At 43.0% G+C, this 23,624-nt stretch overlaps 1 protein-coding gene across 5 annotated transcripts in view; it reads right to left on the bottom strand.

Moving 5' to 3' along the window:
• The window catches only part of MROH1 (maestro heat like repeat family member 1), a 411,563-nt gene that overhangs the window by 8,627 nt on the left and 379,312 nt on the right, over positions 1-23,624 (bottom strand). For 4 of the 5 annotated variants that reach the window (XM_033934479.1, XM_033934480.1, XM_033934478.1 and 1 more), the window contains 4 exons: positions 18,365-18,523; positions 17,831-17,965; positions 12,184-12,286; positions 8,530-8,595 (listed from right to left, as the gene is read on the bottom strand). In XM_033934479.1, the coding sequence (XP_033790370.1) occupies positions 8,530-8,595; positions 12,184-12,286; positions 17,831-17,965; positions 18,365-18,523 (463 nt within the window). The remainder of the gene's footprint in view (positions 1-8,529; positions 8,596-12,183; positions 12,287-17,830; positions 17,966-18,364; positions 18,524-23,624) is intronic. The other variant, XM_033934481.1, reaches the window with a different exon arrangement.

The raw sequence follows: 23,624 nt of genomic DNA on the forward strand, positions 1-23,624 counted from the left end.
CCAGAAAATGACAGAGATTGGCTGAGGGAGAGGAAAACTGACTGACTGGGGAGGAAGCATAAGAAAATGATAAGGGCTGGGGGAGAAAAGTGAGAGAATGACAGGAACTGGATGAGAGAGGGAGAGAATGAGAGAGTGACAGGGACTGGCTGTGGGGAGAATGAGACTGCCTGAGGAATGGTAGAGGAGAAGAACGAGAGAGGCTGGCTGGAGGGAGTGAGAGAATGACTCACGGGGGGAGTAAGAATCAGAGAATGACAGGGACTCACTGACGGCAGGAAGAATGACAGACTGACGGGGAGAGTGACAGGACTGGTTGAGAGAGAGGAAAACTGAGAGAGTGACAGGGACCTGAGGGGGAAAGAGAGTGATAGGGCCTGGCTGTCAGAGATTGAGGAAGAGAATTATAGGAAGTCGCTCGCGGTTGGATGGGGTGGGGGAGTGAAAGAGACACAGGAACCAATTGGTGGGAGTTTTCCCTACTTTGACCATCACCATGCTCTCTCTCATCCCATTCTCGGAACCATCCCTCTCCACTGTTGCTTATCGTCTCGACAGGCTTTCATCTTCACCCTATCATTTAGCCTCTTTCTCTTACACATAACCCACATTTATACTTCTTTTTCAAACATAGAAACATAGAAATAGACGGCAGATAAGGGCCACGGCCCATCTAATCTGCCCACCCCAATGACCCTCCCCTACCTTTCTCTGTGAATAGATCCCACGTATCTATCCCATTTGGCCTTAAAATCAGGCATGCTGCTGGCCTCAATAACCTGAAGTGGAAGACTATTCCAGCGATCAACCCCCTTTCAGTGAAAAAGAATTTTCTGGTATCCCCTTGCAGTTTCCCGCCCCTGATTTTCCACGGATGCCCCCTTGTTGCCGCGGGACCCTTGAAAAAGAAGATATCTTCTTCCACTTCGATGCGGCCCGTGAGATACTTGAATGTCTCGATCATGTCACCCCTCTCTCTGTGTTCCTCGAGTGAGTACAGCTGCAACTTATCCAACCGTTCCTCGTACAGGAAATCCTTGAGTCCCGAGACCATCCGGGTGGCCATTCTCTGGACCAACTCCAGTCTCAGCACATCCTTACGGTAATGCGGCCTCCAGAATTGCACACAGTATTCCAGGTGGGGCCTCACCATGGATCTATACAATGGCATAATGACTTCAGGCTTACGGCTGACGAAACTCCTGCGTATGCAACCTATGATTTGCCTTGCCTTGGATGAAGTTTGCTCCACTTGATTGGCAGTCTTCATGTTCTCACTGACGATCACCCCTAAGTCTCGTTCTGCTTCAGTTCTTGTTAGGATCTCGCCATTAAGGGTGTAAGTCTTGCATGGATTTTGGCTGCCCAGGTGCATGACTTTGCATTTTTTGGCATTGAAGCTGAGTTGCCAGGACCTAGACCAGCGCTCCAGTAGGAGTAGGTCGTGCATCATGTTGTCGGACATTGAATTTATGTCTGTTGTGCTTTTGCCCACTACATTGCTTAGTTTGGCAACATCGGCGAATAATGTTACTTTACCTCGCAGCCCTTCTGCCAAGTCTCTTATAAAGATGTTGAATAGGATCGGGCCCAGGACCGAGCCCTGCGGCACTCCACTGATTACCTCCGTCATTTCGGAGGGGGTGCTGTTCACCACTACCATCTGAAGCCTACCTCCAAGCCAGTTCCCAACCCATTTCGTCAATGTGTCACCCAATCCTATAGAACTCATCTTGCTCAGCAACCTGCGGTGTGGTACGCTATCGAATGCTTTACTGAAATCCAGGTATACGATGTCCAGGGACTCCCCAACATCCAGCTTCCTCGTCACCCAGTCAAAGAAGCTGATCAGGTTGGATTGAAAGGATCTCCCCTTAGTAAATCCATGTTGACGGGGATCCCGTAGATTCTCTTCGTTCAGGATTGTATCCAATTGGCGTTTGATTAGAGTTTCCATTAGTTTGCACACTATTGATGTGAGACTCACCGGTCTATAGTTTGCTGTCTCCATCTTGGAGCCTTTCTTGTGAAGTGGAATGACATTAGCCGTCTTCCAGTCCAACGGGACGTTACCCGTACTAAGGGAGAGATTGAAGAGCGCGGATAGCGGTTCCGCCAAGACATCACACAACTCCCTGAGCACCCTGGGGTGTAGGTTATCAGGCCCCATTGCTTTGTTAACCTTAAGCTTTGACAGTTCGCAGTAGACACCACTGGGTGTAAACTCGAAATTACTAAACGGGTCATCTGCGTCAACCCTTGTCTGTAGCTGAGGGCCGAGTCCTGGCACCTCGCGGGTGAAGACTGAGCAGAAGTATTCATTTAACAGTTGGGCTTTTTCCGAGTCCGCTTCTACATAGTCTCCGTCTGGTTTCCTAAGACGTACTATCCTGCCTGAGTTCTTATTTCTGTCACTGATATACCTGAAGAAGGATTTATCTCCTTTCTGGATGTTCTTCGCTAGAAACTCCTCCATGCGGAATTTGGCCTCCCTAACTACTGTTTTGACAGCTTTTGACTTGGCCAGATAGACTTCCCTAGAGTCCTGTTTCCCTGATTGTTTGTAAGAGATGAATGCTTTTTTCTTCTCCTTGATGAGGTCCGAAATCTCCGCAGAGAACCACTGTGGCTTATTGTTCCTTCGCCGTTTACTTACTGATTTAACATAGCGGTTTGTTGCTTCTTGTATGGTGGCTTTCAAAGTCGACCACATTTCTTCCACAAACCTCCATTTCAGACTGAATTATACCCACGCTCAATTGCTGAGTCCCACTGGCCCCCAGTTCTTGCTCCGTCTGATTCCCTTTGCACCGAACTTGCCAATCAGTGTCTTAAACCAAAGCCTCTCATCCCACCCTAGTGAGTGTTGAAACTCCATAGCTACTAAATACAGCCAATGCCAACAAAACAAAACCCGGCAGTGAGTAATCCTCAACTTCCAATGACTGACCAAAACCGAACCCATTCCAGATTCCTACTTTCCCGAGCAACCCCTGAATTCCTGTTATCGCAATCTCCATATGTAAGATTATCATATGGCTCCAGGAAAAGGACAGATTGAGATATTCAGGTTTTACTTCCACTGCTTTCAAAGGAAGTAAAATCCAAATGTCTCAGGCCTAGATTCACTACAAAGTAGGAAGACAGCAATTCACTAAAGAGAAGAAGGAACATCAACTGGGCTGGCCGATCAAAAAAGAAACAACTGCTGAGGACCAGTCGCTCACATCCTTTCTGATTGTCCTGCTCTCTGCCGCCCTGAAATTCCAGCCCTGCAGCCCTGAAATCCCAGTATCAGAAATAAAAAACCATCAAAATAAAACATCTCCCTTGTGCAAAAAGTGCATTGATCTCTACCGCCCTGCGAGCCCATGCTTTTAACCAGCGGTTTTAATCTGTGGGTTTAAAGCGGGGATGTTCTGTTTTGTTCTAATCTGGGGGGGCTAGCGAGGGGCTAGCGAGTGCAGCCCCCCCCCCCACACACACACACATACACTTTTAATTTGACCTGAAGCGGAGAGAAAGTTCATCTGCAGCGATCCATGGGGTCGGTAAGGGGCGTGCGTCTGATCACTTCATTTGCATGAGGATGCTGTAGTGAATCAGTGGCCCGCCAAGACTCGGCCACGGATCACAAAGATAGGTGAGCTTTAGTGAATCTAGGCCTCAGTCTGATCTCCTTCCTTCCTTTGCTTTCAATGAAAGTAAAACCTGGCTATCTTAATTCATCCTTTCTTTTTCTGGAGCCTATTCATATGCCCACTGTTCCTCTCACCCAATTCCAGTCCCCAATCTTCCCTTGTTCAACCTCCTTAATCTTTTCAGTTCCTGTTTTCCTTAATCCTCACATCTTGAATCTTTTACTCCTCCTCCTCTCACAGTGGTAAACTGAAACAGAGTTTCCTGGCTTCTCTTGAAGACCTGTGCCTTTAGAAAGAGCATTGCTGTGGCCACAGAGCCCAGAAGAGGGTCCAAGCCAGTAGCACAGCTAGATAAGGACCTGTATTAACAGTTCTTCCTCCCCTCCTGCCAGAGTCCGGCAGAGCTGAAGCAGCTGCAGACGTGTGAAGCAGCATTTCTAACAGGCTGCTGAGATTTAGTGGGCAAGAAGGCTGCAATTTTGGATCTATTTTAGAGGACACCTGGGTGTCTATTAGGGGCATTTTCAAAACACAAAAACATCCAAAGAGCAACACTTGGACATTTTTCTCTGCAAAACATCCAAGTGTCAATAATCAAAACAAAGTACTTAGCCCTCCAAAACATCAAACTCAGAAAGGGGTGTGTTAGAGGCATGTTTTGAGTGGGATTTGGGTGAGCTGTGGTGATAATTAAACCTTTTGCAGGATGTCCTAGTGTGACAAACGGACGTCTTTCCCAAGGTTTGCCACAGGGAAATTAAGGAAAGTATGTAAACCCCAGTGCAGAAGGGCTGACCAGGTCAGTTCCCAGGACAATAAATTAGCTGACTACCTGGTGAGTGACAATGAAATGGAAATAGAACAGGAAGGCTTAGACTTACCTGAAGCAGTTCCAGAGCCAGGCAGGAAGAAGCTGCCTTGCTATTGTCCATTGCCTGTAAGGCAGAAAGCTCATAGGCAGTTTCCCCTCAGAGAAACGGCATGGGCTGAGGAAGGAATTCCCTTCCCCCATCCAAAGCCAAGGGGGAGTGGTTCTTCCCCTCAGCTTAAAGCCAGGCTTGTTAGAGAGCAGAGGGAGGAAGGAGGAAGAGCAGAACGAGGCTTGGCAGTAGAGCAGAGGCAGGACGGGGCTGAGCAGTTCCTCAGCACTGACTGGGAAATGACGGAGGAACAGGCTGGTAATTTGGCCACTGAATTCCTTTCCCCAGAGCCCATGGTATGGGAAGAAAGTGGGGCTATACAGGAAAGCTGTTCAGTGGAGAGCTGAATATCCTGGGAAAGGTCTGTGAACAGAGGTTTTGTCTTGGCTGTATTTCTCTGCTTGCTCTGTGAACTAATGACTGTGGGAGTTACTAGGGAAATAATCCTGTACTGCAATTTCACATGCTGTTTTGCTGAAGTGTGGAAAGGATACAGTAATTTCCTCTGCAGGGTATGTGCACAGCTGAACCAAACGCCAGGTTGTAATGCTGGCTAGTTTTAAAGCCCAGAATTTCCTGACTTCCACACTCCGTGAAAGTGCCCAGCTGTAAAGAAATTGCCATAGCAACTAACTAATTCAATTAGTCTGCCTGCCTCATAGGAAGAGGGAAATTAACCTTCTCAGGGAAAAGCCTGCTTGGGACTAGGGAGAAAGTCCAGCCCAGCTGGAGAGATTAAAAGCACTGTAGGAAAGCACAGAATATTTCTCAATCATGAACAAGAATGTCTCTCCTGTAAAGCTACAATGGAGAGTTATTGGTGCTAACTGTTTCACCTCCTAGCCTCATGGCACATTAAGGACTGTATGTGTTTTACCAATCAAGTCCAGAGCTGCTTGCTTGGTGACCAGGAGTGAAATGAACTTTTTCTGTTGTTTTTGTATGATGTTCATGCTACCAGGAAAACCTGGAGTGGCACAGTAATTCCACGGCCGGTGGCCGAATAAAAGCTTATGTTTTCACCAAGGCCATTCTGACAAAGTGTGATTTTTCAAAACCCTTGGAGAATAAGCTTAGTTGGGCATTTGCCAGGGACTACCAACTTGAAAGGTGACCCTAATTCTAAAGGGACCACGCCAGTAACAAGCTTCATGTCACTACCCGACGGCTCAAGGTGTTCTCGGAGAGTGTGGGTGTGACACTAGACGGACCTTAGACATTCCGAGCTAGATCTGGCCTCACAATTTCCACCATAAATGTAGTGGTCAGAGGATTTTATGGGCCTGGGTCCTCCTCTCTGTGGCTCACAAGCCCATCCACCAGTCTACTTAAGACACCTCTGCTGTGCTAGAGACAGGTATGTACTGTTTATTTATATTTTGGAGGGTGGGAGGCCACCAAAACTCACCAAAATCCTACTATATTACTACTACTACTACTATGAATTATTTCTATAGAACTATACTGCCATATAAGTGCCACTCCTCCTCCAGTACTCCCCAGTGGAATAGTAATTGCAGGCTCAGGGCCCCATGTTGAGGGCCTCCATGCATGTACAGACACGGATGTGATGTAATGGTGTCGACATCTGCGTATTTCCGGATGCCTTCCAGCCGTGGCCCCACGGCTTTAAAAAGACTGTGGAACACTGGCATAAATAAATGCTTTGACACTGCACTCTTGAATCAAGGTTGCTAACGGACTTAAAAAAATATTAAAATATTAAATAAAAATGGAGACAGAATTGAATGTCCTGACATTTTGGCGGCCAAGACATCCAAAAATTATTTGGACATCCTGTTCAAAAATGGATGTTTCTCCGCCTCTGGCTTTGGATATTTTGTGGGAAACATCTAAAGTCAGACTTAGACATCCTATTAAAATACCAGTACAAACCCAGCAGCAACAGTGCCTATATTGAAGATGTGGATGTTACTTGAAAGTATACACCTAGATTGGTATTTTTTACAATCCATGCCGACACGCCAAAGCGCATGCTTTTATAACTACAGCAATTTAATAAAAGCACTAAAATTACCCTTAAACATATGGCACATTGGCAAAGGGGAACTAATTCCAGTCAATTTGCTGTGCTCCCCTAACTCTGGATAGCCAGAGGAACACTATTTCTGACACAAGCAGAAATTGCAGGGCCCTCCCTTGTCCTATTGCACGACATCTGCGCTGGGTAAAAATCTACTATCTGTTCTAGTGGAGGGGTAACAGCTCTGGTCCTTCAGTGGCACACAGCGGCACATGCAAATGGATATTCAGAGTGACCTTATGCAGACTGAGAAACCAAAAGATCCAAGATGGAAACCTGGGCAGCTGAGCATCCTCTCTCCATCCCATGATGTCTCCCCTTCCATTTAGATTCACTAAAGTCCACAAATCGATCCGATTCGTGTCCTATCCGTTTCCGAGTCATTCTGGCCGATTGATTCAGTAAAGCTTGTCCATGCAAATGATCTAATCGTAAACATGCCCCCATTCGAGCACATGTCTTGCTTTAACATCGATCGACGCATGTGCGCTTTGTATCCTTGTTGGTTCTGAAGCATATAACGCATGCGCTAGCTCTTTAGGGGGCAGGGTTTAATCGCGGACATCATTGGCGGGCTCTGAATGCGCCTACTGCAAAGCATTGTTGTTGTAAAAAATGCAATATAAGGACTATAGTTTTTACCAACCTCTCCTCGGCATACTCGTGTTCCAAAAGAAGCAGATAGCGTAGCCGACGAGCGCCATCCATTTCTCTCAGGAAAAGAACTGTTAGGTTGCTAGAAGGTACAACAGTTAACAGCAGTTGAATGCGCTGGGATCATGCGCTGTTATATACAGCCTACGAATCACAGGAGGCTGTGCAGCTCTTTCTGCCGTGAAGCACGAAGCAACCAAAGGTGACCCCGTGACATCAGATGCACGTGACAATCTAGCTGCAAGGAAGCGGGGAGGGATAGCTGGCCCTTAAAAGTTATTTTTCATTTTTGATTTTTTTTTTTAAATTTGGCATTGATATATGAAGTATACAATGCACAAGGAGAGCACGGGGTTAAACCACAATTTTCTCGCCATGCACATTACAAATCCGAGATTCACTCTCATGCTCGCTATGCGCATTCTAAAAAAATCAAAAAAATATTTCTAATGCTTATGTACATGAAAGTTTACATATATTTAAAGTTTAGATATATTTTTGATTTTTTGTGAGGTAGATATATATTTTTAATGGGGTTCTTAACAAGCACGCGGCAGTTGCTAGGCAGGAATAGTCAGCGAGGATGTAAAGCAACTGGTCCTCAGCAGTCGAAACTTTTTGGAATGGAAAGGCCAGTCGGTTTGGACGAAATGGTTTCATGAATCGAGGCCTTAAGAAATTTACATGCCTTTTTACTCATTTGCATGCGCAGATCGGATCGGGTGCGGATGGGGTCTAGAGCAGTGATTCCCAACCCTGTCCTGGAGGAACACCAGGCCAATCGGGTTTTCAGGCTAGCCCTAATGAATATGCATGAGAGATATTTGCATATGATGGAAGTGATAGGCATGCAAATTTGCTTCATGCATATTCATTAGGGCTAGCCTGAAAACCCAATTGGCCTGGTGTTCCTCCAGGACAGGGTTGGGAACCACTGGTCTAGAGGAAGGTTAGTGAATCGAGCCGTAGTAGGAACATGATCGGTTTGCTTAGTGAATCTAGCCTTTCATTGGCATGACAATCAGAACAAACGAAAGGCAACTTCCAAAGCAATCGGTGTCAAGGGGGATCTCCCTGACTGTACAGTAGCATTTGAGTCATGACTTTTTGCAAACTCTTTAAATATGCCTATTTTTAACTCAATACTTTGTTCATGAATTTCACTGATTTGAAAAGCAGGAAAGCTGTGGAGATTTAGTTATGTCCCCCCTCAGGAACATACACAACCTCTGACCCCTCTTCTCCCCTGCTGCCCCTCTCCATTACTCACCAGCCATCACGTGTTCCAGCTCCAACTGTCTGTAGTGCTCCTTCTGCATGTGCAAGACCAGGAACCCTGAAAGACAGCTTTCATTAGACATAGACACTCATCACAGCCAGAAAACTGCTGTAACTGAGGTGGTCAGAGAGTCGATCTGCTTCCTGTATGGATTCCAGAATATGGGCAGCATCCTTTCTCTAAGGAGGCTTTCATGGACTATCACTGTTGGCATAAGTAGGCACTCTTCTTAGGAGTAGAGGACATGGAATGGGGCAAAATTAAAGCTAGGCATTGGGTGAGGTGATGAAGTAAGGGTCTGGCATAGAGAATGACACAGGGAAAAATTTGTCCCCATGTCATTCTCTAAGTCTGGCAACAGGTTTTGGGAATTACTGACATTTGGACACTCACTGGGAATTAGCTACATACGTGCCAGGTTTTGGACAGTCTCTACATTTGTGGTTTTCTGGCCACTCACTAGGTTGGGATGAGGGGCTTAGCTTTTGGACACTCACTGGGCACAGTAGGCACATGAGCCTTGTACTCACCCCACCAATCTTGACTTCCTTAAGACCACAAAGGGCTGAGAGTTCCTACAGATGATCTTACAGGGCTTCAGATCAAAACCAGAAAATGCTAAATATACACATTGTGTTCTGAATGTACTCATAACGCCAGTTTGAAGGAAGAGATGGAAAAGGGGATCCAGGGTACGGGCTCCCATCTTCCCACCTGAGGAAACTGATAGGAGGAAATATCCTAGTAAGGCTTAAGAGCTGATTGAAAGACAGAAAAGAGAGTAGGTTTAAATGGTCAATATTCTCAATGGAGACCCCAGGGGTCCGTGCTGGGACCGCTGCTTTTTAACATATTTATCATTGATTTAGAGATGGGAATAACTAGCAAGATATGTGCATTAGATAGATTGTGAGCCCACTGGGACAGAAAGGGAAAATATTTGAAGTACCTGTATGTAAACTGCTTTGAGTGTGATTGTATAACTTAAAAAAAAAGGTGGTGTACAAATCCCTAACAGCCGTTCAAAATTGTTAAATAGCAAGAGTATTGTGACAAATTGCAAGAGAACCTTGTGATATGGATATGAGCTTCAATGTGAGCAAGTGCAAAGTGCTGCATATGAAAAAGAGGAACCCAAACTAAAGCTACGTAATACAGGCCTCCACAACCGAGACCTGTTCCACAGGAAAATTCCCTTATTTCCTTGGTTATGTCTGAAATTGTCAGTGAGCAGAAGGACAGCAATGTATCCAGAAAAAAATGGAAGTAACATCCGGTCAGTGGCGTACCAAGGGGGGGGCAGGGAGGGGAGGTCCACCCCGGGTGCAGCCTTAGGGGGGTGCACAGCCAGACAGGTCTGGAAAATTCCTGGGCTAAGACGGCACTCAGCGGCATCGGTGCCCCCCCCCTTCCGCGACAGCACTCAGTGGCATCGGCGCCCCCCCTGCCCCGCGACAGCACTCAAGTCCAGCCTCCTTCTCCCGGCATCAGCAGAACTTCAGATCGGCAACAGGTGCTCAGTCAAAAGCTTCCCCTGACTCAGCTTCCTGTTTCCGCCCAGGCAGTTCAGACAAGGGAAGCTTTTGACTGAGCACCTGTTGCTGATCTGAAGTTCTGCTGATGCCGGGAGAAGGAGGCCGAACTTGAGTGCTGTCACGGGGCAGGGGGGGGCCGATGCCGCTGAGTGCCGTCGCAGAGGGGGAGTGCCAATGCCGCTCAGTGCCGTTGCGGAGGGGGGGCACCGATGCCGCTCAGTGCCGTCGTGTGGGGGGGGGGGCCTTGCCGATCTTGTTGCCAAAATCGGAAAGGTGAGGGAGAAAGATGGGCCTGTGGTGGATGGAGAGATTGAGAGAAGGGGACAGATGTTGGAAGTGGGGGAAAGAGAGAGAAGGGGCAGATGATGGAAGTGGAGAGAAAGGGGAAAGAGAAGAGGACAGATGATGGAAGTGGGGGGAAAGAGAGAGAAGGGGCAGATGATGGAAGTGGGGAGAAGGGGCAGATGATGGAAGTGGGGGGAGAGAAGAGAGCAGATGATGAAAGGAGGGGGGAAAGAGAGAGAAGGGGGAAGATGATGGAAGTGGAGAGAAGGGGGAGAAAGAAGAGGGCAGATGATGGAAGTGGAGGGGGAAGAGAGAGAAGGGGCAGATGATGGAAGTGGAGAGAAGGGGGAGAGAGAAGAGGGCAGATGATGGAAGTGGGGGAAAGAGAGAGAAGGGGCAGATGATGGAAGTGGAGAGAAGGGAGAGAGAGAAGAGGGCAGATGATGGAAGTGGGGGAAAGAGAGAGAAGGGGCAGATGATGGAAGTGGAGAGAAGGGAGAGAGAGAAGAGGGCAGAGGATGGAAGGAGGGGATAAATAAAAGGAGGGCACATGATGGGGGAAAAGGATTGAGTTATGGAAATACTGGAGGGGGTGAGGGAAAGAGGTGGCGAGCTGTAGGTAGACAGTAAAAAAGGAAATTGATGAGAGGGTAGTAAGAACGTAATCTAGATGGATATAATGAGGGAAGAAAGGGATTGCAGAAGAGAGGTGTGGGAGAGGGAAGGAGAGGAGAGAGATGCCAGACCAATGGGGGTGAAAGGAGAGATGGAAGGGGGAGGCATATAGTTTCTGGAAGGGGCATAGAAGGAGAGAAGATGCCATATAGGGGCAGAGAGATGGCAGACAGTGGATGGAAGGAAGAGAGTAACAAGAAGATGAGGAAAGCAGAAACCAGAGAAGACAAAGGTAGAACAAAAATGTTCTGTTTATTTGTTGCTTTAGGAGACATGTGTCACTGTTTCTGTGTTGTCGCATTGTATTCAGAGTCCAGCTTCTTGCTGGTTCAATTTAACCTTTGTCTATGTATTTCTATTTTATCCCCCCTTTTACAAAACTGTGTAGCATTTTTTAGCACCAGCCGTGGTGGTAGCAGCTCTGATGCTCAGAATTCTATGAGCGTCAGAGCTGTTACCACCATGGCTAAAATCCACACTACAGTTTTGTAAAAGAGGGAGGGATTAGTTTGTGATGACATATTCCATACTAGGCGAAGGTATTTTCTGTGTTCTGTGTGTTCGAAAGACATGGTTTTCTGTTAGGATTGACGGTGTAGGATTGATCTGTACTATTCTGGCTTGTTTAGTTTTACTAAACTAAACTAAAACTAAACTAAACCTTAGGTTTGTATACCGCGCCATCTCCACAAGCATAGAGCTCGGCACGGTTTACAGGGTTAGGTTGAAAAGGAGCTACAATAAAGGGTTATAGGAAAGGAGCTAGGAAGATAAAGAGGGATAGGGTACCAAAGAGCGGGAGGTGTTAGATTTTTGAAAAGAGCCAAGTTTTCAGATGTTTGCGAAAGGATTGGAGTATTGATGTACTGCTCACTGCAATATGTAAGATGCTGCCTTTTCCTAGGTACTCATGTGTGACATGTGGCTTGTTACTAAAAATCATGTTTTTCGCACAGATGAGGTGGGGGTTCCAAAAAATGATGGGCCCCGGGTGTCACATATGCTAGGTACGCCACTGCATCCAGTCACACAAATACTCTGGAGAACTTGTAGCTTTAAGATAGAAACATGATGGCAGATCAAGGCCAAAGGGCCCATCCCTAAGAGATCCCAGGTGCCTGAGCCAGGCTCGCACTGAGGACTACAGTACCTATAAACATGGCTGCAGCTGCTCGCATATCAGGCCAAATACTCTTCAGATAGGACAGGTTGGTCATGATGAGTCGATTTAACATGTCTGGGTAATCTTGCATCTGCAGGGGGGAAACGGATTAGAGAGATTGACTGTCTGTTTCAACAGCTGATACCACCCTCAACAACTCCATAACCCGCTTGTATCAGACCTTCCAGGTTCTTTTCTGCACTAACTCTACACTGTGTTTATCATTCAAAGTCCTTGTCTACTCCAAATAATACCTCACCAATGGCACTTCCTTTTCTCTGATGATTTTGCCTCTGGCCATTCACTTAATCAGTCATTGGGCTCTTGATACTGCCTTGCCACACTAGTTTTCAATCCAAAGATTATTCAATATGATTATTCCGCGATCTCTCTCCTAAATAGCTCACGTATTTCAAATTCTGCACGCCAGACCCAGGATTTCATTTCTCTCTGTTTTCTATGTAGAACCGTAAATCTCTCTGTAGGAAACCTTACTACAATCCTAATCTAATCTTTGATTTTTATACCAATTCATCCCAATTCTCTACTCAAGTAATCTCTCCTCTTTTCCCTTCAACATATCTGCAAAAATGACAAACTTTTCCTATGAACCCCATAGATACTTGGACTGCTGTTTGACTCCCTCTACTACATTCCCTGGAGTAAACGCCATTCCAACAGATAGAATATGGACAACTTTCAATACACTCATAACAAAGGAATTACTACTACTATTAATTATTTCTATAGTGCTATCAGACGCACGCAGCACTGTACAGAGTCACAAAGAGTAAGAAAAACAGTCCCTGCTCGAAAGAGCTTACAATCTAAACAGATAAACAAGATGTCATGGATACAGTTAAGGGGAACGGTTAATCAGCTGGCTGGGTTGGAGGGCAGAGGAGTAGGGTTAAGGATTGAAAGCTATTATCAAAAAGGTGAGGTTTTAGTCTGCTTTTAAACTAGGGAAGGGGCTTGAAGGACAAACTCGGATAATTTATTCCAGGCATAGGGGGCAGCTAGATGAAAAGAACGAAGTCTGGAATTGGAAGTGGAGGAGAAAGGTAACGTTAAGAGTGACTTATCTGAGGAACGGAGTTCTCTGGGAGGTGTATAAGGAGAGAGAAGTGAGGATAGATATTGAGGGGCAGCAGAATGAACACACTTGTAGGTCAGCAATAAGATCTTGAACCATATGCGATGGCAGATAGGGAGCCAGTGAAGTGACTTAAGGAGAAGGGTGACATGAGCATAGCAAGGTTGGTAGAAGAATTAAGATCGATACCAGATTAGATAAAACAGGATTCAAGCTAGATCTCTGCCCACTACCCTTATACAACCCACTAAAAGATTATATTATGTGCTGGAACCTACTGCTACCTTCTCAACAGGGATTCAGAAACTCACATAGTACAGAAAATGCAGGATCAGCATTAAATAAAGGTGGACAAATGCTGTTAGCACACTTTGATGTTTCAGAAGCATTTGAAATAGGAATCACAGGATATGTCCTACAATGGTTTCAAGGATTCCTTACAATAGACGATACAGAGTACTGAAGGAGAAAATCCACCCTGACCACTGGACTCCGCCGTGCAGAGTACCACAAGAATCTCCTGTCTCACCACTACTATACAACATTTTCATGACCACACAAATTACGATGATGCTAAAGCATAGACAATGGCTACTCTTATATGCAGACTCCTTTGGATCTGGACTTAACTAATCTCACTATCAAATGATTCCAAACCTGAATTAAAGTACAAAATTTGCAACAAAACATCATCTTAAACTATAGAAACACTTAATTCCACCCTCAATCACATGGAGTTCATCTCAACATTGAAAAATCCTCCAGGGTCCTAGGCTGCAAACTAACAGATGAAAGGCATTTGCCACACTACAACAGTCGAGAAGGGTTTGACTTTATTTTCTCCACCAACATTGCAAGATACTGGTATAATTGACAATCTTATCACTACTCCTCCTCTCAGGATTAGAACACAGTAGCAAGACTTATATTCTACAAATTGAGATTAAGTCATTTCACCCCATTATTTACTGTTTAGCCTTCAAGATTCTGCAGGGAGAGTGCCCTGATAGCTTCCCCCGATTTACAAAGCTAAATCAATGTAGCACAAACCATCTGATATTATCCTTTCCATCTCTGAAAGGAGTAAAATATAAAAGGATTCAACTCTCAAACTGAAAATATGGACCTCAATAAACTCAGAGATTTGCACATCTAATGTAAATACTTGAAAACATGGTTCTTCAAAAAATCCTGGCTAGAAGCCAAACCTGACCCATGACATTGAAGCAAATAAACTAATCCATGGACTAAGTCAGGAATATGGACTAACTTAAGTGCAAAACGCCATTTAATAATAAAAGTGTCAACTAACCTGTCCAATCCTACTCCACAATAACTGATCTCTAGCCATGTTAATAACTAGCTTCTAACCTTGTTAATTCTAATTAATTTGTAACATCTTTTAACCATTGTAAACCACATAGAACTTCACGGTCCTGCGGTATATAAACTGTTATTATTATTAAAAATCATCCCCAATTTTGTGTGGATGTTCCCTATAGCCCCAAATGAAAGCATGTAACTTTTTTCAGCTGGATCTCTATTGGTTTCAGACCAAATGTAAGTCAATCTCTGCATAACCCACCACAGCCCAACAAAGCCTCCAAGTGAATTGAAATTCTGGGGATTAATACAACCCCTACTACAAAGTTTGGAATGTAACATTAGTTTGCCTCTCCTATTATGAGCCAGCAAAGTAGGCAAAAAATGTTAGAAAAGAAATTTAATGCCTACTTTGAAGCCTTCGTTGCTCCTGCCATGTATTTCGATTCAAGTCATAACTTCTTCCAGCAGTCATTGCACATGACATGTACACAGGAGTTCCATTATGAAGCTTTGCAGCCAATTGGAAACAAAGATGTAATAATTATATTAGTGCTTTATTCAAATTTTGGCCATTTTTGGGTGCAAATATCTCAACTGTACATTGTCCAATTTTTTAAAATTTTTTGTATCACTTGAAACAGCGTCTTTCTTCTTACAAAAGCCATTCTGTTTCATATTTGACCCAGCTTTGCTTTGTTAGGTCTCAAATACATGCATTTTTTTTTTTTTAACATTTTTTATTAATTTTTTCATATAACAACAAGTGTGTCATAAAGATTCATACAATTACCTTAAGTATACACTTGATATCTCCATAACATATTGTACATACAACATATCTTATATAATCCTTACTATAATTTTAGACATCATATAAAATGTAATAATTTTATCAACTATTATTCAATTATGAATCCCTTTCCCTCCCCTTATTTTGTTAGTTGCACACAATATAACAACTATTATGATAATTTATTTATATTTTATGATAAAGAGAATAAACCTAAACCTACCCCCCCTCCTTTATCAAGTATCTTATTATGGGAAAAATTATATCAATCATTACAAAAATCTGTTAATGGTCCCCAAATCTTCTTAAACTTATCGATATATCCTTTTTGTGTTGCAAATGTACGCTCCATCTTATATATATGGCAAACTGAATTCCACCAAAAGTTGTAATTTAATCTGTCATAATTCTTCCAATTGTATGTTATACATGCATTATTCATACAGCGGTAAAAAGGGCATCTTTTGCATCCTCTTGTATAATATGCAAATGAGCTAGAGGTGTGAAATTGCATGGTGCAGCTAACTCAGGTTACAACATCTACTGCTTTCACATACCCTTGTAAATTTAACATAAGAACATAAGCAATGCCTCTGCTGGGTCAGACCTGAGGTCCATCGTGCCCAGCAGTCCGCTCATGCAGCGGCCCAACAGGTCCAGGACCTGTGCAGTAATCCTCTATCTATACCCCTCTAACCCCTTTTCCAGCAGGAAATTGTCCAATTACCGTACTCTACCCTATTATGTCCTCTGGAAGCGCATTCTGTCTCCACCACCTCTTCCAGGAGACTCTTCCTCGCATCTACCACTCTTTCTGTAAAGAAGTATTTCCTTAGATTACTCCTGAGCCTATCACCTCTTAACTTCATCCTATGCCCTCTCATTCCAGAGTTTCCTTTGAAATGAGAGACTCACCTCATGCACATTTATGCCACGTAGGTATTTAAATGTCTCTATCATATCTCCCCTCTCCCGCTTTCCTTCAAAGTATACAGATTGAGATCTTTAAGTCTGTCCCCATACGTCTTATAACGAAGACCACATACCATTTTAGTAGCTTTCCTCTGGACCAACTCCATCCTGTTTAAGAAATTTATAACCTAACCAGACTTCTCCCCTAAAATCGGAGCCTCCTCCCATCCTAAGGAGTCCGTCTACCCTCTTCTGCCAAAATTTCTATCTTTAATTGTTACCAGTTTTTTCCCACTGGTGCCCGTCCTTCGTTCAAATGTACCAAGTTAACAACTTACTTCTCATCAACATCTTATGTCATCTTTTTCACCTTTGTAACTCAAAGCGCAATCTCCTTTCTCTTCTCTTACTTTACTTATGCTCTGAATATTGTCGATTGTATAATGCTACTCATTGTGAAACCGTGTAATACACAGACCCTGTAACTCTCCTGTTACTATCACTAGATGTTCAATGCTATACTCTGTAATTCGCTGTCTGTACAGTTTCTCTTCATTGTAAACCGCCTAGAAGTCGCAAGATTGTTGGCGGTATATAAGAATAAAGTTATTATTATTATTATTATATATTCTAAATGAGGTCTCACCGAAGTCTTATACAGGGGCATCAATACCTCCTTTTTCTTACTGACCACACCTCTCCCTTGTACCCTAGCTGGACATTCATTGCTCAACACAGCATGAATTATTTGTTTAAACTGTCAAAAACCACTTAAATCAGAACCATTAGACTCTTAACTTTGATCCATTCTTACCTAGTTAAGATTGACTGAAATACATCAATTATTTCACTGCAACCAACAAATAATAATTGTTTCATTAAAAATGAGCACAAGACACTAGTTATAGGCATCAACGTTTTGGGTTTTTTTTTTTCCAATTCTTTATTCATTTTCATATCTCATAACAAGTATACAATAATCATTCAATATTCATAAAATTCACTTGTATACTTCATATAATATTAAATCTTATATTATCCCCCCTCCCCCCTTCCCTTCCACACATATCAACATTTTATTTGAATCTCACACATTATACCCTCCCAATCCCATATCATATTATTCTTCTATAAAAAAAAAGTGTCTAATCATTCGAATATTCAATCAATGGCCCCCAAATTTTTTTAAACTTGTTATAATTTCCTTTTTGCATAGCAAGAATTCGTTCCATTTTATAAATATAACATATAGAATTCCACCAAAAAGTATAGTTAAGTCTTGTATATAGGCATCAACGTTTTAATTAAAAGGCTCAGTTCAACCACCAGTCTGCTGAAATTCCCAGCAGAGTTTTTCAGAAAAAGTTACAACTTAGACTTCCTCCCAAATAAACCATGAAATTGCTCAAGAGTTTCATTTGGGTTCAAATTCTACCATGTGTTCTATATTTCATGTGTATCAAGATGGTAAGTTCTCATCAGAAAGGCACTGGAGGCTGTTTGGTACTCACCAGGTACTTGCAGATATGGTTCAAGAACTCCCCATAGTGTAGGACTCGGTTCTCATGCAGGTGCTTCTGGCACATTTCATTGACACCGTTGCAGCCCATACTAGGGGTGCACATACGCAGCGCAAACTTAGACGCCTAGAACAGAGTAAAGGAGCAGAGAACATCGTATCAGTAAATCTCCAATCTGTCAGGAAAGAAGCAGCTAATGTCTAGCGATTCCAGCCCAGCTCAGACCAAATGGCAAGAACAATCGCCCTTCTCAGGCAGGCCGCAGGGAGAAAATGTGTGCATTTGTTTAAAAAACTTATATTTGCTCATACCTAAGCGGATTACAAAGAACAAACATAATCATAAGAGAAAAACACCCAAAACAAAACAATCTACACACAACATTTCCATTAATCAAATCAATATTTCACAGAAACTCCACTCCCTTTGCTCTAGGTATGCCTAGCCCAGGAGGAAATTCGGGTGTTTCCAATGAGCACATCTCAAGGTCTGTCCCTTCGAGTAACACACAGAACTAGTTCTTACTTTCACAACATCTGGCGTTGGGTCTTGGAGGTGAAGTAATAACGTGACAAGACCACTCAAGATCTGATCAAAGAAGACATCTTCTTCCCCGTGACTTTGGCCATATTTGGTCAGGTTTCCAAAGAGTAGAATGGAAGACTTTCGCAGCTCCTTGTCTTCCTGTGAGTAAAGAGAGAAGGTAAGCAGCTGAAAGTCAGTCCAGTGTAAAACTAGAGTGTCAGTCCTAGTTTAGGGGTCTAGTACCATCTGCTGGTCATACTTTTCTGTGGGGCAGTGCCCTCTCCACTAACGGCACACTCAGCTAGGTCCAAATTCTGTTTCCTTGCACAGTTCTGAAATTTTCTATCTTTGTTGGAAATAAAAACATTGTCCAAAAAAAAAAGCTGAGTGAACAAAAACCAGTGGAGAAATGATTTTAAAGTGTTCAATTTACCTATCGAGCATAAATTACAGCTCTGCCCTTCCTGGAATAAGTCAAAGATAGAATGCTAAAATCTGGCTGTGGATAGTTCATGAAATGGAATCTTTTCCATTTCTTCCACAGGTTCACAGTTTCTCAGCTAGTTCAATTTGTGGGTTCAGTGATGAAGAACCAAAGTTGTACATCAGAACCCTGGGCAGACTGGAAGGACTATGTCAGACTCTGCCTGTGCTTCTACCGTATGAATAAAGATGGATTCTGATGATACCTGAGGATCATCACTTGATCAGAAGAGCTAGAAACTGCACAAGGAGGAACACAGGTGAATAACGAGGCTTCACATACAATCTTGCCCATTTCTGCATTCAACATGACTGCTGTTTGCACGTCATAATGTGTGATTTGCTAACGAACATGACACAGGTCCAGGATGAAGTGGTAACTCTAGGTAAGACTCCCTCTAGGAATATTTATTTAATTAAAACATTTGTATTCCGATTTTAGCCAAAGCGGCTCACAATTAACATACACCACTGGTTCTCAACCTTGTCCTGGAGGACCACCAGGCCAATCGGGTTTTCAGGCTAGCCCTAATGAATATGCATGAGAGAGATTTGCATATAATGGAAGTGAGAGGCATGCAAATCTGCTCCATGCATATTCATTAGGGCTATTCTGAAAACCTGACTGGCCTGGGGGTCCTCCAGGACAGGGTTGGGAACCACTGACATACACAATCTTTGAGTACACAAAAAAAAATCTTTAAAATTCATGTTATTCTAGCAGAAAGCAATCTAAATCCACCACAAACATATTTAATTAAATAAAATAAGAACTATTGAAAAAACGGACGCAGGTGAGGAAGAAATTCAAAGATCCAACCTCGACTCGGTTTACAACAATTAGATAAAAACTAAAGAAAGTTTACAATCATTAAATAAAAATTAAAGAAAGTATATAGCAAAAGTTTCAAAGAGATTAGTTTTCAAAATGTTTGGCAAAAAGAAAAGTTTGTAGAAATTTGCGGAAAGATTGGAAAGAACTGGGGCTCCTCAGAATTAAGGGGAATTCATTCCATAGTTGAGAAAGTATAAAAGCCAGAGATTGACTGAAGATCTTAACTCTTTTAATTTCTTTTTTTGTAAGGAAGGGAGAGTTTGAATTGTTGGATGCCTCTTGCAAAAGAAAATCTGTAAGAATTCCATAATAAGGGAACGAGGGGAATAAAAATGCCATATAAAATTTTGAAAGAAATGCAAGCACATTTGAATTGAATTCTAAGATAAACCGGGAGCCAATGAAGAATCAGGAGCAAAGGGGTCACATGGTCAAATTTACTTTTTCCAGAGATCAGCTTTGCAGCAGTATTCTGGATTAATCATAATCTTTGGAGACAGATCTTTGTGATGTCAAGATAGATAGCGTTACAGTAATCTAGAGGGAGCCTAGAGCAGTGATTCCCAACCCTGTCCTGGAGGAACACCAGGCCAATCAGGTTTTCAGGCTAGCCCTAATGAATATGCATGAGAGAGATTTGCATATGATGGAAGTGATAGGCATGCAAATTTGCTTCATGCATATTCATTAGGGCTAGCCTGAAAACCCAATTGGCCTGGTGTTCCTCCAGGACAGGGTTGGGAACCACTGGCCTAGAGGGTACAAGTGAAGCGTTCAGATCCTGCTTCTATCACTGATGCTTCTTGAAATCTTGGGGTGGGGGGGCATTCTAGAAGAGGGTGTGTCATTGAAGGCACTCCAATGCCACACAATGACAGTTTACTCAGTAACAACAGCTGAAGAGCCAATTCTAGCACAACTGGCATCGGTGAATAAAATACAGATCCTCGCAGTTGCAGCGGCCACAGGCACCTAAAAACCACCAGGTGTGCATAGTAGCAGCTCCGTCCATGTCCCACCCCTGGCATTTATGCAGTACGCCACTTATGAATGCCAAGAAAGGTCTGCTTTTCAGGACGTTTCTGCATACAAGTGGCGTGTAAATACTGACGTGCTCTGAGACCAGCGCTGTCAGGCCCCTATCACTAGGTTCCATTAAACAATAATATGCATCACTGGCTAATAAACATGAGCTAATTAGCCACAGCATGTGCTAAGCTAAAGTAAAGCAAAAAATCCCAACCTAAGTCATGCGATTTTGGATTTCGCTCAGGGTGAGTTATATTCTCAAAACAATGGTCATTTCTATCCCTGAAGTGCTAACAATCTATGTTTTGCATCTGAGGCCATGCAGAGTGAAGGGACTTCCTCAAAATCACGAGGCGTTTCAGCGGGACAATTAACTTTCTTGTTCAGACGCAGAATGATACTACCGAGTCTTGTGTTCTAGAAAGTTCGCATTGTGCAGTTTCCATATTATTTGGGTGTGAAGTGCTGCCATTTTGGAAAATATTGCCGCTAGAAGTATGGCCATAGTTTTGAAAGTGCAAAATTCCCCACTTGAGCCACTTATCAATTAGGAAGGCAAAAACTGACAATAGCTAAAGAGGAACGGAAGAATATTCATGCTTATGAGAATGTTGATACATTTTGTTTTATTTTGTACTGGGACCATATTTAGAAATGATCTGGAAATTGAAACGACAAGTGAGGTGCTTAAATTTGCAGATGACTGCAACTATTCAAAGTTGTTAAAACGCATACAGATTGTGAAAAATTGCAGGCAGACCTTAGGAAATTGGAAGACTGAGCATCCAAGTGGCAGATGAAATTTAATGTGGACAAATGCAAAGTGAATAACCTGAATCACAGTTATCGGATGCTAGGGTCCACCTTGGGGGTTAGTGCCCAAGAAAAGGATCTGGGTGTTATTGTAGACAATACGATGAAACCTTCTGCCCAATGAGCGGCGGCAGCCAAAACAAACAGGATGATAGGAATTATTAAAACAGGGATGGTTAACAAGACTAAGAATGTCATAATGCCTCTGTGTTGCTCCATGATGCAACCTCATCTGGAATATTGCATTCAGTTTTGGTTGCTGTATCTCAAAAAAGATTTTAATTAGAAAAGGTTTTAAGAACAGGGACCAAAATGATAAAGGGACAAACTCCTCTGATATGAGGAAAGACTAAAACAGTTAGGGCTCTTCAGCTTGGAAAAGAGATAGCTGAGGCGAGATAGGACTGAAGTCTACAAAATCCTGAGTGGAGTAGAACGGGTACAAGTGGATCGATTTTTCACACCATCCAAAATTACAGAAACTAGGGGACACTCAATGAAGTTACAGGGAAATACTTTTAAAATCAATAGGAGGAAATTTTTTTTCACTACGGAATGCATTGACAGAGCGTTAACAGCTGGTTTTAAAAAAGGTTTGAACAACTTCCTGGAGGAAAAGTCCATAGTATATTATTGAGCTAAACATGGGGGAAGCCACTGCACGCCCTGGGATTGGTAGTTTAGAATGTTGCTACTCTTTGGGTTTCTGCAAAGGTACTTGTGGAAACAGGATACTGGGTTAGATGGACCATTGGTCTGACCCAGTAAGGCTATTCTTTTGTTCTTATGTTATGTTCTTATTTATTGAAATGCATTTGGGCTGCAAAAACCTGAAGGAACGGTACAGTTTAGGGGGTGAAAAAGTTATTGCACGACAGAAGAGCGGGACTTGGGTGGGATTGTATGTGATAAGTTTAAGTTTAAGTTTAAGTTTATTAAGATATTTGATTAAACGCTTTTCAGATTACAAAGCGTTTTACAAAGGCAATAAAATCACAAATACATTAAAATTAAAAATGACTACTTTAAAAAAGTAAAAAACAAACTGGGGTGACATGCCACATGAAACGGTAGGAAAGAAAGAAAAAGTACAATTTTAAAATAAAATAACCAAAATGGGGTAGTACATTAGGAAGGTGATGATCTTAAGGTGGCCAAACAAGTTGAAAAGGTGATGGTGAAAGCTAGAAGGATGCTAGGTTGCATAGGGAGAGGATAAAGGAGGTATGGATGCCCCTGTAGAAGACTTTGGTGAGACCTCAGTGTACAATTCTGGAGGCTAAAAAGGATGGAGTCGGTCCAGAGGAAGGCTACTAAAAGGGTGGGTGGTCTTCGTGGGGACAGACTTAAAGATCTCAATCTGTCTACTTTGGAGGAAAGGCGGAAGAGAGGAGATAGGATAGAGACGTTTAAACACCTACATAATATAAATGTGCATGAGTCGAGTCTCTTTCATTTGAAAGGAAACTCTGGAATGAGAGGGTTTAGGATGATGGGCTCCGGAGTAATCTGAGGAAATACTTTGCTACGGAAAGAGTGGTAGATGCATGGAACAGTCTCCTAGATGAGGTGGTGGAGACTGTGTCTGAATTCAAGAGGGCCTGAAATAGGCAGAGAGAGAAAGAGAGAACGGTTACTGTGGATGGGCCAATTGGCCTTTATCTGCCGTCATGTTTCTATGTTTCTTTTCATGTACCTGTATGTATTACTACTTTGTGCAGACCCCTGATGCAGGTGGTTTTACCGAAACATGGCCCATGTCGGGTCCATGAATAAAACAGTTTCCTTGCCACATTCTTGAAGGCCCCTGGTGTGTTCTCTTTGTGGCCTGTGTGTCTATTCCCTCTCTTCACTGATTGACAATGCATTTAATAACACAGCAGGAAAAGCTGACTTTGTGTTTGGGATGTTTAAATAGCTAGAAACAGCTCACTAGAGAGACGCTGAGGGCTGTGTTCAGTACTGGAAGCCAAACTTCCATAATGAAATGGAACGGATGGAAGTAACTCAGAAAGAGATTACTAAGCCTGCAAGAAGATTCCTACAAAAAGAAGGGAATATGAGAGACATTCAAATATTTAGCAGGTTTCCAGAGATATC

The sequence above is a fragment of the Geotrypetes seraphini genome, chromosome 2, assembly GCF_902459505.1.
Source record: "Geotrypetes seraphini chromosome 2, aGeoSer1.1, whole genome shotgun sequence".
NCBI classification, from domain to species: Eukaryota; Metazoa; Chordata; class Amphibia; order Gymnophiona; family Dermophiidae; genus Geotrypetes; species Geotrypetes seraphini.